The 14,863-nt window shown below is 44.2% G+C and overlaps 1 protein-coding gene across 1 annotated transcript in view; it reads right to left on the minus strand.

The window, feature by feature from the left end:
- Positions 1-3,420: 3,420 nt before the first annotated feature.
- Positions 3,421-14,863, minus strand: part of ARVCF (ARVCF delta catenin family member) — a 161,714-nt gene continuing 150,271 nt past the window's right edge. Inside the window, exons 11-17 of the mRNA XM_063315283.1 lie at positions 14,001-14,193; positions 11,599-11,710; positions 10,405-10,495; positions 8,695-8,748; positions 7,922-8,013; positions 7,018-7,132; positions 3,421-4,713 (exon numbers count right to left, since the gene is read on the minus strand). Coding sequence (XP_063171353.1) covers positions 7,031-7,132; positions 7,922-8,013; positions 8,695-8,748; positions 10,405-10,495; positions 11,599-11,710; positions 14,001-14,193 — 644 coding nt within the window. The 3' untranslated portion in view covers positions 3,421-4,713; positions 7,018-7,030. The remainder of the gene's footprint in view (positions 4,714-7,017; positions 7,133-7,921; positions 8,014-8,694; positions 8,749-10,404; positions 10,496-11,598; positions 11,711-14,000; positions 14,194-14,863) is intronic.

Consider the following 14,863-nt stretch of genomic DNA (forward strand, 5'->3'; position numbering starts at 1 on the left):
GAAGGAGATCAAGTTAATCCCCTGGGGAGACGTCCTAAATGCCTTGGAAGCTGCCCCATAGATCAGGAAGGCCAGAGTAACACCCTCTTCTTGACAACCAGCCCTCAACTTCACAAACCTGGAATACACCTGAATTTCGAAGTCACGTTTTCAACACGCAAGGACCAGAAGTAAGAATGGACAATGAAAGTTTGCAAAATGGATTCTTCCTTTTTGACCCTGCCTAAGGAAAGCTACTGGGGAACAGCAGCCCGACAGCATGGCCAAGAGAGTGACGTTTGACCTACGTAGCACCATACAAGAGGCAGGTTAAAGTCACCCCTGGAGATCCAGAAAGGAGGAGCAATTTAAATTCCCATTTGAACTCCTGGCACTCATCACCAAGGCTTTTTCATGGCCCATCAATATCTCAACGTGCAACTGACATTAGCAGGATGCAGCAAAACAAAGCAGCAGGACACAACGTGATACACAGGACACAGCACTGCAAACACTCCCAAAAAGCCAGCGGGCGAGGCGAGCGTAAAAATAATGTTTCCTGCTGAAAATGGAAGAGATCTTGAGCTTTAGGTGGTTTTCTCTGCAGTCTTCACCACCACCCCTTTCATTTCTCTCCTCTAAAGAGGTATTTATAGATGCTTTCCAGTTTTGATTACAGTGAGCGGCCAGCCCAGAGAGGGTTTGGATTAGGCCTCCAAGTGAAGACTAGGTAATCTGGCTCTTTATCAGTCCAAGCTAGGAAGCCAATGGTTTGTAGAAGTGGCATTTCAATGGATCCAGAGAGGAAGAATTTCTCCCTTACTATAATTTATCTCACAGCATCAGGTTTCAAAACCATGGAAATGATTGCAACTTTACTGAAGGGAATTCTTGGCCCTCTTGGCCTGATGGAGGAGATTCTTGTGTTGATCCAAAGAGCAGCTGGGTTCAGTTCCTCACCCCACCCCACCCCACCCCAAAAGAAGGGCCAGAAGCTTTGGCCCCAAGAGCCATAATTCAGAAGGAGCGATACCAGCCAGAAGCAACAGTATGGACTCACAAACATCTCCTGCCCATCCTCCTAAGTGGTAAAGCTTTGTAAGCAGAGCAAGGTCTTGGCAGCTGTTGAATGAACCTAGGGACACCACCAGGACTTAGGGATCAGTGAGCTTCTTCCTTTTTCCCAAGGGGAAAAAAGCAAACCAGCAAAGGACAAAAACTGAACTAAACTCACTGTTGGCTCACTGTTCAAAGCAAGCAACTCTGCTCAAATCTTTGGGGACATCCTGCGCCGACCCAGTGGGGACCGGCGGACTGAAAGTCCAACTCATTGCAAGCCACTTTGTCCATTAGCAATGGATGCAAGTCCAAGTATGATGCTGGTTCTCACCATCCTTCTGGAATGATCCTTCTCCACACTTTGGTGGGAAAGCAGAGTCTAGGCAGGGTGCGCATAGCCTGCCCTGGATCCCCGAGGGCCAAATGATGCAGAGAAGAGAAGGGGTGCTCCTATCTCACAGATACTGCCAGTTCAGCAATGCAGAGATCAGGTGAATAGGCAATCAAAAACTCAGACTGAGATTCCTGCGCTGGTCCTTTCCACCTCCAGTTCTATGTTGGAGGACTCTTAATTTTTTTGGAGGGGAGGAAGAGAGACATGTATCTCCCCCCCCCCTCCACATTTGCTCTGGGTTCTATGCAGCCCAGATTCCTGATTTTCTTCTCCCTCTACCTGTTAACTTCTCAACAGCTTTTCATCCATCATACCATTAGACACTACAAGGAATGTCTCCTAGGAATGTGAAAATCTGGAGAAAAAGAGAAATCTACAGAAAATGAAAATTACTAGGGGCAGGGAGAAGACCTTGCCTTCTGCTAAGTTTTTATATTCATAAAAGGGAATAAAACAGTCCCATTTTTCTCTGTTTTATTCCCACCCTCTCCAATTTCAACTTCCTTCCTGCCACAACTTAATAGAGGAGCTGAGTGATGGTTGGTGAGAAAGGCTACCCAGATGGCTTTCCAAAATGCCACTGGGCTGATGCAGGCTTTAAAAAATAACAACCACACCAAAATATGGGTCATATTGACTTCTAACACAGAGAGAAGGGAACCAGCTTTAAAAGTCCAGTCTGACTTAAGCCATTCCCTCCCACCAGCCTAAAACAGAGCAGACTCGATTTTGCTAAAACCTGCGGACGAGCTATTTTTTCTTTTAGAAACCAACGCCAAAAAAACCAACCAACCAACCCAGAACAAAAAACCCCACAACCTTTTTGTATACAAAAAAGAGAAAAAGAAAATAAAAGACCGATATTTGAATTTTAAAGATGGTATAAAAATGTACAGCTTCAGTTAAGAAACAGGGTTTCCAGCTATCAAGAGTAGAAATATGAAAAAAAGCACCACTGAAGGAGTTTTGTATCAGAATCGATCCGTCCGGAAGGGCTGGCCCCCGAAGGCCTACGTCCTAAGCAGCTTGATGATGCTGCAAAAGATCATATTTTTAATTAAAAAGCAACTTTGAACAGCAGGACTGAGATGTAGGAGGGAAAGAAAGAAGGCCCAGTGGTAGATATTGTGTCTGTACCATTCAAACTGCTAAAACAGCACCAGCTTTCCCTGAATCAAAGCAAAATGCTTTTCTTTGCTACAAATGTTATTTTATGTTTGGCAACCTAGTTTCTGCACAACAATATATAGATATAGATATTTATTTATATATGTCATTCATGTCAAATTTTATTTTCTTTATATTCCAGAAGATACAAAGCTCTTGATGCTTGCTTCCCACCCACCCCACCCCCTTTGTTAACGTTTTCTTTCCTTTTTTTAAAATGGGTTTTGATTTTTTTTTTTTTTTTTTTTACAAAAATGTGAGATGCTTAACTAATACAGGAATTTTTGTTTCGTTTTATTCTCCCCCACTGACCCCCACCCCCACCCCCTTTTCATGTTTAAATTACAAAGGACACAGCAGGCACTGAAATTCACCCAAATTAATCTTGCTGGACTTAAAAAAAAAAAAAGAAGAAATGTGCTTTCAAACCACACTGTTTCAGTGAACATGGCAACCAAATGATTTTTAGCAACAATGAAGGAGAGAAGCCATCCGAATCAAAAACTGAAAATCCTGCTTTTGTTGTCTTTTTGCCACAGACCAAACCCCAAAGAAGTTAACATGGTTCAAACTCAAAAAGATCACTATACATTGTATAGGGGAACCAAATATGATCGTATGCGCCAGGTGCCTTGACTGAATCCCATATGACTGAAATTTTAGACAAGCTTCCACACATAAATGTCAGTTTTTTCAAGTATACAACTCTAATTACAGACTAAAAGCACTAATCTTTTAGTTTCATGGAACTGACCATCAGATCCATGTGCCTGACAACACCTTCACTGTCCATACATGGATAGTTTTGTTTTTGTTTAAAAAAAAATCCAATCAACAGCAAGTTATTATATATCTCTTTGTTAAAAGCATAGTGAAAATAAAATATGGGATAGAGCAGGGGGTAGCAATTGTTTTAAAAAAACAACGACAGAAAGAATCGATGATTCGAGTGTTTGGGGGTGTTTTATCTTTCCCATGAAGAAGGTCCCACCTTAAGAAGGACCTTGGTAGAGCGTTGTCCATGGTAGACGGCCTACGCAGACATATGCTCCGGCTCACGATGGGCAAGTCAGATCAGCTTCAACCCACCATGAGCAGGTTGGAAATTAAGAAAGACATCATCCACCATGAAAGGTCAGCCATGCTGAGTTGAGATTTTTGTTAGCTTCTTTTTCTGATCAAGGAAAGTAAAACCTCAGTCGAACCATTTATACATCAGTTTGCTACGAACCATTACAGAAGTCAGAAAGGGAGATGAATTGTACACCAAGAATAATAGAGATCAGCACAGTGTGATACCATTAACTCAAAAAGCAGATTATGAGCTCACATCAATGTCGGCTCCCACTTTTTTCAAGCCTGACAACCACAGATGCATTTTTGTTGTTTTTTTCTTACCCTCTTTTCATCCAAACCACTCCCCCCCCCCTCAACTCAGCACAAGGATCAAAAATAAAACCTCAACAACAGCCCACAAGAAAGGACGGGGGGGGGAAAAAAATCACCGTCAATCTTGTTTTTCTCTTTTTAAAATTCACAGTTCCGAAAGGAAGAAAGAACGATACAAAGAAAGAAAAAGGAAAAAAGTGCCGGTTTTTTATAACAACTCTACTTATCATATCAAATATCCTGGAGATTTTCATTCGTGTGAACTTCCTTTCTGTTCTTTTTTTTTTGTCCCCACCCCACTTTCCTTGTCTCTCAACCTTCATCTCCTAACTTGGCACCATCTATGCTGAAGAGTCAATGAAGAACCAAATCCGTTTGATGTAAACTTGCCTTTCTCTTTCTGGATTTTGATTTCTCCTGCTGGGAGGTGAGAAAGATCAGTTTTTTTGTTTTGCCTTCTGTTTCTGGATGGGAATGCAAGAAATTACTCCAGAGCAGAACGGTCCAGGGCACAGGGCAAGCCCTCCAGATTCGGTGGATGGTCTTCTCCCCAACACTCAAATCTGCAGCTTGGTTAGTTTCACTGATGCAGTCAGAATGGCAGTGATGGGTAATGCAATCCTCTGTGGGTATGTGTGTGTGGGTATGCGTGTGTGTAGAGTCTTCTTTTAGTCGAGGAAAACAATGACAACAAGAATCGTAAAACAAACGGCTGGATCTTAGCCCTGGAAAAAAGAAGAATCAATGCTGGTTAATTCCAAGGACAGAGATGGGGAGATAGGTTTTGCAGCCAAAAGATGGGGAGGGGGAAACAGAGCACCCAATAACTCCCCCCCCAAAAGGAACATGTGGAGTTTGCCTCCCCTCCTTAAAGCAATAATCCCATCCCCTACTTTCCATCTCCATGGTGGGATCTCTTCCTTTATGAGACTGATTGCGCAATTGCGGCTTCTTCCCTCATCTCAAAACACCTCTGATTTATTTTCAGGCTGGATGGATGCCCCATGCAGAAGCTATGTCAAATGGTACCTTGGCCAGGTGATTTTCACAGGGTTAAATGTCCTTACGTGCTCTGAACGCATGGATAGTTGGGGCATGACCAGCATGTGCTAAGATGGTGGCTTAACCAGCCCTACCATTAGGCACAGCAAAGTAGCTTGCTCCAGGAGGTGGGCTTGGATGGGGGGCCAAGTCCCTACCCACCACTCTTCAGACCTCTGCCCAGAACCAGCCCTGCCTGGTGGAGAAATGAAATACACTGCATTGTTCTTTTTCCTTCAAATGAAAGCAAAAGGAACAGCTTTAAGAGAAAGTCTGTGCAGAGAAAAAGCTAGAGGGACCATGACGCTGAGGCTAGGCAAGACTGACTCTGCCATTTGGTACAGAGCAGAGACTGGGAAGTGGCTCCAAGGTGTTAGAGGAGAAAGCTGTGTATCATGCAGCCTGGCCCACGCTAACCTGTCACCCTTAGGTGTAATGAAGGATACTGTCCCACCATCTTGACGACACAAAGTTATAATCGTCCAAGCCAACTAGTATGCAGAATGAGGGGGAGGGGTCCTTTCAGAAGTGATTGCAGGATGAAAATGATGAAACAAATGCAATGAAGGCATTATACAAGCTCTGCCCCTTTGGGGTATGTGCATGACATCATGACATGCATATCAAAGGGGAGGAGCATGCAGCACCACACTTGTTCCCTCATTTGCCCTCCTTCTCCATGGAGATCTCTGGTTCCATTTCAACCTAGGTAGCAAAAGGTCCTGGCTCCTCCAGAAGCTACCCAACAGCCAACTTTCCAACAGCAGTGAGTTCTAGAAGAGAAGCTGAATTTTGCTGGCCGTGGAGGTAGACTGTGAACCAGCCATAGGCAAATACAGCTCACAACAAAACTTTGAAAGATGTTGACCTCGATGACCATAAATGGATGTAGAAGGTCATCTTCGTCATTGAACCTGGTGCAAGAAGCTGAACTGTTCTTCTCCATTCCTTCTTCTCAGTTGGCCAATAACAGACAAGACAAACACCAGTCTGGGGCTCCAAGTTTCCCCCAGGAAGTAAACTCAATAAGGGGACTGGAAGGTCTAATAGAATCTCAGTTAACTTCTTTTCTGCAACTTGGGATGCAGATGTCCCTTTCACCAACCAACAGTGGGGAGCTTCACTGACCAACATCATTGCTGTGGGAGATTGTGGGAAGGCTGCAAAAGGAATGGAACAGAATGCGGACCTCAACAATCAAGAGACAACAGAAGAGAATATCTGTAGCTCATGGTTGAACTGTGCAATCCTTGGTGGTCTCTGAGCTTGGCTTGCTTGAGTGCAGATGTTTTGTTGCCCGACTGGGCAACCTCTTCAGATGTTGAAGAGGTTGCCTAGTTGGGCAATGAAACATCTGCAAACAAACAACCTTCTCAGAGAGCACCAAGGGCTCCACAATCACGAGGCAGAAGGTGAGTCTGTTGACAGCTTATCTCATAAATGGCAGCTTAGCTCAGGTGCAGAGAAATCTGGGAAGAAGCATTCAAAGCATTCAAAGAGGCTCTGCCTTAATGACCTCACTAACTGGCGCACAAAATTTCTACTACTGTTTCCAAGCGTTATGTCAAGCCCCAGGCAGCTGGGCAAGATCAAGGAAGCCAGACCTACACAGACTTCAGGAAGGTGCACTTCCATGCTAGTCTGGGGTAAATGTAGAATCTTGGAAACTGTAAGAGGAATTTCCCACTTCATCTACAGTAAGGTAAAGATTGTTTGTACGATCTGAAGTGCTTCTTCCCAGATTTCTCACCACCCAGGTTGAGCTGCTATTTGGCCCATAAGCTGCCAATGGAGTTGCCCTCCATCTCTTGATTTTCTGTGTCTCCTTTCCCTTTCAGCCTTCCCCCAACCTCCCTCAGTTGCCTTCCTTACATCTGCCTCTGTCTCGAAAGGGGCCAGTTCGGAGAGAGAACAGACAGTGATGCAAGGTCATGCAGAGACCGTGTCAAGTTAATCATAAGTGCCAAGGATTGTGAAAAAGAACCTACCATGCATGCAAAATTAGACCCAGGAGTCAACAGGCTGGGGTTTAGAATCCCGTGTGTCCACCAGAGTCACTGAGGGCCTGTTACTCCTGTTAATCGTTTTCCTGTTTGTGTCATTCTGCAGCAAACAGGGGTGAGGCGTTAAAAAGGCAAAACACAACAGATTAATCAATCAATCAATCAGACAGACAGACAAACAAACAAATCAACCCATCCATTCAAAAGGTTTGCAAGGAAGCATTAGTGCTGAGACAGGGAGGGAGAGGAAGAGAAACAGAGGATCCAAGAGGGCTCCTTTGCAAATTTCAACAGTAATTGGGGACGCCAAGCAGATCAGCGGACGCTGGAGCATGGCTGACACTCAAAACATTGGTTCTCATGAGCAGCTGAGCCAACGGATTGCAAATCCTGGAAAGCAACAGCATCAAACTCCTGTGTAGATGTGTGCATGCATCAGAATTGTAGATAGTAGACTGCTCAGCGTCGCCATGGTGGCTGTAGCCCGCTAACCCAGAGAGTGAAATATGGCAGAGAAACTTAACCAGTATTTCCTGCTCGGTGGAGCCAAGGAACACTTACGAAGGATTGGACCACTGTTCCAAGGTCAAATGTAGTTCTCTGCCTGAGAGAGGTTGCACCCACCAAGTTCACTGCAAGGAGTTTGCACCTCTCTTGCAAAGAGCAACGTGCAAAGCCTTCCTCGCAACACTGCAATTGTCAGAAGTGCACCGGGAAGAGCACTAGAAAATGTCCTCCTGTCCAATCTCATTTCAGCTCACAGCGATGGTCCCTTGGAAGCCCACACATGCTCTGTCCCACTCCATCCTGCATCCTGTAAGTGCATGGCAGGCCAAAGACAGGTTTGCAAGGAAACTGCGGTGTAACTCCCGAGAGACCTGCTTCCTACCTTTAGTGGTTCTTTCTCCGACGCATCCCCCATGTTGTCATTGGCTTTATATTTCCGCTCCTTGTCCCGGTGATCGATGGTGGAATAGCCATCTGTAAAGAACAGAAGCTGGTTGCCAAGAGAGCAGTTGCGTGGCATGAAATGAGTGCCTTTTCAGCTTGGTCAACACCTGTCAGCCCTTCAAGGTAGTCCAGACAAGAAGCACCAACCAGGAGTACGAAAGCTACCTTTATTGTAAGGCTACATTAAAAGAATCTTGCAAGTCTGAAAGGACATCTCTGCCCCCTCACTGCATGCCTTCTGTGGGGCTAAGCTGCCTCTTATATGTCCGTTGCCTAAACTGATCCTGATCCCCCTCCTCCTCATACACAAACACTCATTATGGTTCCAATTGAAGAGAATATTTGAAGCTCAGGGTTGAACTGTGGAGTCCTTGGTGCTCTCTGAGCCTTGTTGTTTTCTTGCAGATCTTTCATTGCCAGACTAGGCAACATCTTGAGATGTTGCCTAGTCTGGCAATGAAAGATCTGCAAGAAAACAACAAGGCTCAGAGAGCACCAAGGACTCCACTCATTATGATTCTCCTTCCAAGCCTGACTGATCTTCATGGGCCTAATTTCTGCATAGACATTATTAAACTTTGGGGAAGCAATGTTCTGCTCCAAATGTCAGACTCATTTGCTTAAATAAACTCCTGGAGAATATGCAAAACTCCAGAGTGAATGACAGGATTTACTATCAACAGTGACGGGAATGGGTTGATCCACCATTACCTGGCCCAAGTTCATCCATCGGAATCATGTCCCGGCTTCCGGTCTTCTCATTATCTATAAAAAGGAAGAAACGAAACTCGGTTTTTGTGAGATCCAGATCCCAGACATCATTCTTGAAGAACGAATAATTCACTAAGCGAAGAGGGAGAGCTTAAGCCGATGTTTCAGGCAGCATTTTTCAAACTTGGCAACTTTAAGATGTGTGGACTTCAACTCCCAGAATTGGTTGGGAGTATGCCCAGCATGGCTGGCTGGGGTGTTCTGGGAACTGAAGTCCACAGATGCTGGGTGGGGAATTCTGGGAGTTGAAGTCCACACATTTTAAAGTTGGCAAGTTTGAAAAACACTGGTTCAAGGTTTGCTAATACAAGAATGAAGGATGTGAGGCAATCTTTAGGCGCTTCACCAAAGTACAAGTACTGTGTAGAACACTAGTTTTGAATCAGTTGTACAAATTACTGTATGTTTTCTATTCTGTTTACAGAATGGATGCTTACCTTTGAAACCCTAAACAGCTTGAAATGGGCAATTTGAAGAATCGCTTCTACCTTTAAGAATGCCCTGAAAGTTTATTTCAACTACAGCCTGTCCTATTTCAACTACAGCCAGTTGACCAGTCCTGGTCTATGGATCAGAATCTGCCTTGCTATAGTGGGATCCTCTGAGCCTGGGAACAAGAACGGATGTTTGCAAAACACTGCATCAAAAAGAAGAGATGGGCCTTCTGGTCGTATCTCATAAACAGACAGAGCTCCCTCTTAATCAAGAAAGAGCCCAAAAGAGAATCAAAATCATCTGTTTAGAAAGAGGGTCAAAGGACTAACACGCTGATTAAACAAAGGGGCGGGCGGGCTAAAGTACACACATGTCCAGTTTCCAAGATATTGTAACCTAATCCTTTTTCCTTGCAATAAACCTGGTTCATGAGGTTTTATGAGGGCTTAACCTTCCTGACAGTTAAGGGTCTTGAAACTCACAAGGGATAGACATGTGCATCAAGGATAAGAAATCCAGGAGAGCAGGGAAGATAAAATTTCTGCCCTTTTTAGGAGGCTCAGCTATTTGTAAAGCAACAAATCTGACTCCACAGTAAAGGCCGGAAGTATTGCCCTTACTCAGGATGGACTATGACACCACAGCAGAGCAAAAATCCCCCCCCCCAAAGTTTTTTTTTGAAAGTGAAAAATGGTCAGTACAAAAATAGTTGGGACAGAGTATTAGAAATGAGAGCCAGCTTGGTGTAATGATGAAGGCATCAGCCTAGAAACCAGGGGAATGTGAGTTCTAGTCCTGCCTTAAACACAAAGCCAGCTGGGTAGCCTTCAGCCAGTCATTTCCCCTCAGCCCTAGGAAAGAGGCAATGGCAAACCACTTCTGAAAAACCTTGCCAAGAAAACTGCAGGAATTTGTCCAGCCTGTCTCCGAGAATCAGACACGACTGAATGGATTAAAAAAATATAGTAACAATTCAACAATAAAAATTGCAGAGTGTCCAATTTTTCCAGTGCTGTGGGCTTAATTTTGCCTTTAGACTGCAATTGGTTATGAGCTTGCTTTTTTTTCATTTTTGCAAAAGCATATTCCTTTTCGTGGTTTGGGGAACGGCCCAGACTGTATTGTCCATGGGGTGACATAGAAATGCAATCAAATAAATAAACTCCCATCTCGCTTGGCCCCAGTCACAATTACGCCCCTGGCATGAGCACAGACCTTGACTTTTATCCACGAGAGGCAAAGTGCTATCATCATATCCAGATTTACAAGAGCTACCTTTGGATCCCTTAGCAGCGGCCGACGCAGACTAGAACATTGAAGGGGGAAAAAAAAAAGGCCGTAGTCAGCAATCTGCATGCAACTGAGCAGAAAGCAAAATCCATTTTGAAAAGCTATCATGAAATATCCATTTCAGAAACAACACCCCCCCCACGCCCTACTTCTTATTTTAATCCGTAGCTCAACACTATGTCAGCACAGGAAAGCCTCACTTTTCAAGTCCATGGTTATATGTAAGTACTGCGGTGACCCCAGGCCACAGCACAGGAGACTTGTGCTATGACAACCGATATTTGGGGACACTGGCACTTAACCCATTTGTTTTTAAGCAGTTGCAGTCTGTGACAATTGCCACAGACATTCTGGACAACTGCGTCGGTTGAAAGTTTAAATGCAGAATGTGTTTAAATTGATAAAATAATAATTACGAGCTGTCTTGAGCGTGGCTCTTTGCTCTCCCGAATTAGATCCCATCACCAAATCCTGATACCGGTAGTCCTCGGCTTATGACCATTTTATTAGCGACCATTTGAAGTTACGATGGAGCTGAAAAAAGTGACCTACAGCCGGCCCTTGCGCTTATGACAGTTTCAGCGTTCCTGCGGTCATATAACCAAAACTCAGGCACTTGGCAACTGGCATGTATTTACGACGGCTGCAGCATCCCAGGGTCATGTGATCGTCATTTGCGACCTTCCCAGCTGGCTTACGACAAGCAAAGTCAATGGGGGAAGCCGGATTTGCTTGACAACCACATGATTTGCTTAACAACCGCAGCGAAAAGTCATGAAATTGGACTTGACTCACATAATGACCACCTCGCTTAGAAGTTGCAGTCCCAATTGTGGTCGTAAGTCGAGGACTACCTGTACCTGATTTCCCGGTGACAAGATAATATTTCCCCCACACTTAAGAATACAGAATATAAATGCAGACACAGTTTTATATAGTCCAGTGACATTAATGAATCTGGATCTCCTTCACCTGGGAAATTCGGTTTTTAAAATCATCTTGCACACAGCATGCTGTTTTTATTTGTTTTATGCCAAGGAAACATGGAGGCCAAAATGAGTTGAATTCTTATCTGCTCTTACTACAATTCTCAGCTAGAAACTGCATGGGTTTTCTTACCTGGAAATGGGATTTATTCCAACCTTCCTTTTGCAAAATACTCCGTAACTCTTTGTAACTCCAGGTCATTTGAAGGACATGAGAGGCTGCCTTCATTTCTCTGGAGGACTGGCTGATTTTGAAGAGGTGGGAGATAAAACACACGGACACAAAAACAAAGCCAACAAACATCATATGCAGAAGAATTGGTCAGCCAGTCTCTTAACCTATCTGTAAAATTATTTCAAAGAACTAGCTCTTGGACCTTGCAGGATGTGGTGGAAGACTCACATGGGAGACTCCAAGGGAAATCCATCTGTTCTGATCTACCCTGTGATCAACTGCTAGGTTTAGAATGGATCCAACAGATCTGAGACTGATAAAGCAAGTCCAGATAGTTTCATCCAACACACTAAAGCTGATCACAGATTGTAGAAGACAACTTCCTTCTACTGACCTATCTCAAGACAACTTAAACCACCAGGAATCCATCACTTGGAGCTCTCCAAGGTCCTGTTTTCATTTGCCCTTTCAACCAAGTGGAGAGCTACAAGCATCAGTCAGCCACAGAATGGGAGATTCCCGTGGTCATATTTATCCCATAATAAATTTAGTTATGATTGTGGAGTCCTTGGTGCTCTCTGAGCCTTGTTGTTTTCTTGCAGATGTTTCGTTGCCAGACTAGGCAACATCTTTAGTGCACTGAAGATGTTGCCTAGTCTGGCAACAAAACGTCTGCAAGAAAACAACAAGGCTCAGAGAGCACCACGGACTCCACAGTTCAACCCTGAGCCACAAATATTCGCTTCGATTGGTTAGTTAGGATTATGATGCTCTGATGGCATGAAAAGGTCAGGGAAGATCTGCGCTCCCAATGTAGTTAGCATGCTTCTGAGAAGCATCTGCTTGGTCAGTGTAGGAACTGAGGTGCTGGAGAATTGATCAAATCAAGGAGCATCCATAGTCTATGAATGTGCCATTTGTCTCTCTGGGCCAATCAGAGGATGATGGACTAGAATGCTGGTCTTTGAGTCAGGCTAAAAAAAACCCACACCCTTCCTCTAAGCTTTTCCTTGAGTCACTGCTATGAGTTGGGCCACCGTATTAATCATTTAAATAAGTAAATACTAAAATAAAACTGCTGTGATCCAAATGAGACCATTTTCAGATTATCTTCCACCTCCTTACAATGGCTGCATACCAGCCTGTTTATTTTATTAACAGTCTGATCCCTGCTGCCCGTCTCACTGAATATCCAAAAAGGACAAGCATTTCCCATTTTGCCAATATATGTCTGGATTAGCTTAAATGATGAGGCTTGATAAATGCATGCTCAAGGCTGAGGAGGAGAGCAGGCAGCAAGGGAATCTGTCCCGGGATGACTGATTGGTTCATCGGATCGATTTTGCCTCGGTGTCAACTCAGCCTATTGCAAAGCACTGGTTGAGAGATGCATGGGGATGGCATGTGCTTTAAATGCTCCAGGGCCACAACTGAAAAATGAGGGGGCACTTGCTTCTTTAATACAAAAGACTGGTGAGATCTGGGGTTTCTTGTTTCGGGACCATCCATCTCACAAGCTTGGGACGCTCCACTCAAACAGGGACTCTCAAAACTTTGAGCCTGGCTCAGAATGAACAATACATAGGATAGGGTTCAAAATTCTTTCTAGATGCAGGAGACATAGCTCGGTGCAAGCAGTGATAGAGGACTGACATTTGCATGCCAATGATCCAGTTCCATCCAAGCATCTCTACTTAAAGAAAGAAGGATTTGGTAAGCAGGTGTGGGCACCTTGGGCCAGTCACACTCTCTCAGCCCTAGGGAGCAGGCCAGGGCAAACCACTTCCGAAAAACCTTGCCAAGAAAACTGCAGGGACTTGTCCAGGCAGTTGCCAGGATTCAACATTGACTTGAAGGCACATGCACACACAATTTCTAGGATAGAAAACCTGGTAGCACGGCATTTTACAAATATTTGGGGTTTCAGTTCCCATCACTCCTGGCAAGCATGGCTAATGGCATCCGAAATTTAGCCTGTAGCAATCAAGACAGCCACTAGATGGCTGCAGAGATATAGGAAACTAATTCTGTGCTGCCATCTAGTGGTCATTCATGGTTTTGCAGCCCCAAACTGTCAGTCCTACCCTGTGAGAGTGGAAGTCCACAATGCCTGGGAACTCCAGACTGCAAAGTTCTGCAGGCTAGACCAGTGTTTCCCAGCCTCGGCAACTTTAAGATGTATGGACTTCAGTTCCCAGAATTCCCCAGACAGCACAGCTATTGCTAAGAATTCTAGGAGCTGAAGTCTACACATCTTAAAGTTGCCGAGGCTGGGAGACACCAGGTTAGATGATCTGCTCAAAAGTGACCTTATGTCTTGATATTCTTGTACGTTACTGGAATTCTTTTTCGATGCTAACCTTGATTTGCTGATAGCAACCAGCTTCTGAATGCCTTGCGTCTGGATCAGGGACCTGGCATTTTCAGAACTGTCAGTAATAATTTCATGGATGGTATTCAGGACAGCAACAATGGTGTCCTCTTCTAGGTTTTTTGATGATCTCTGCTGCCGACTAGGCAAATTCCTCACCAATTCCCCCATGGCGTAGCTACCTGAAATTAGAAAGCATGCCTATCAGTGCAAACCAACTCTTATTCCAGAAAAACAGGGCAGCTATAGCTGAAGGTAGAACCCACAGGTGCAATATGAAAAAGTCCCTAGTTCATTTTCCAGTACATCTCCTAAAAATGTCAGTGAGGTTTAGAATGAAATTGAAACTGATTCCAGGGATCTTGCAAGCCAGTTTAATCTCATGTTTCTGAGTTCCATCCGCAAATTTGTGTTTGGCATCTAACTCATTTTCCTACAATAAAATATACTATTAATCTTTGTTGGCTGGACTGGGTAACTAATTCTCTTCTACATTTGACTGTAATTAGTCCAATGAATCTACATGAGTCCTTATGGAATACTGGTCATTATGCACTTGTTTAAGTGGTAACAATGGTTGGTTGCTTATCCATATCAGCATCAGGATCTTCCTCTCTCTCCATTTAAAAGAAAGACTTGCAGATCAGATGTTAGATGTTGTTAGAGTAGCCCAAGATGGTAATGTTGGAATTATCAGGGGTCAACTCAGCATTGTCTCACAAGCATAAGGGGGTCTTTCTAGTAAACGCATCTCTATTGTGCTTATGAGATGTCACATGGGTCGCCTGATTTCCACTTCCTCCTCCTCCTTGGGTTTGGGGATTATCAATCTCCATTACCTCTTGGGCACAC

This window comes from Candoia aspera, chromosome 15, assembly GCF_035149785.1.
Source record: "Candoia aspera isolate rCanAsp1 chromosome 15, rCanAsp1.hap2, whole genome shotgun sequence".
Lineage (NCBI taxonomy): Eukaryota > Metazoa > Chordata > Lepidosauria > Squamata > Boidae > Candoia > Candoia aspera.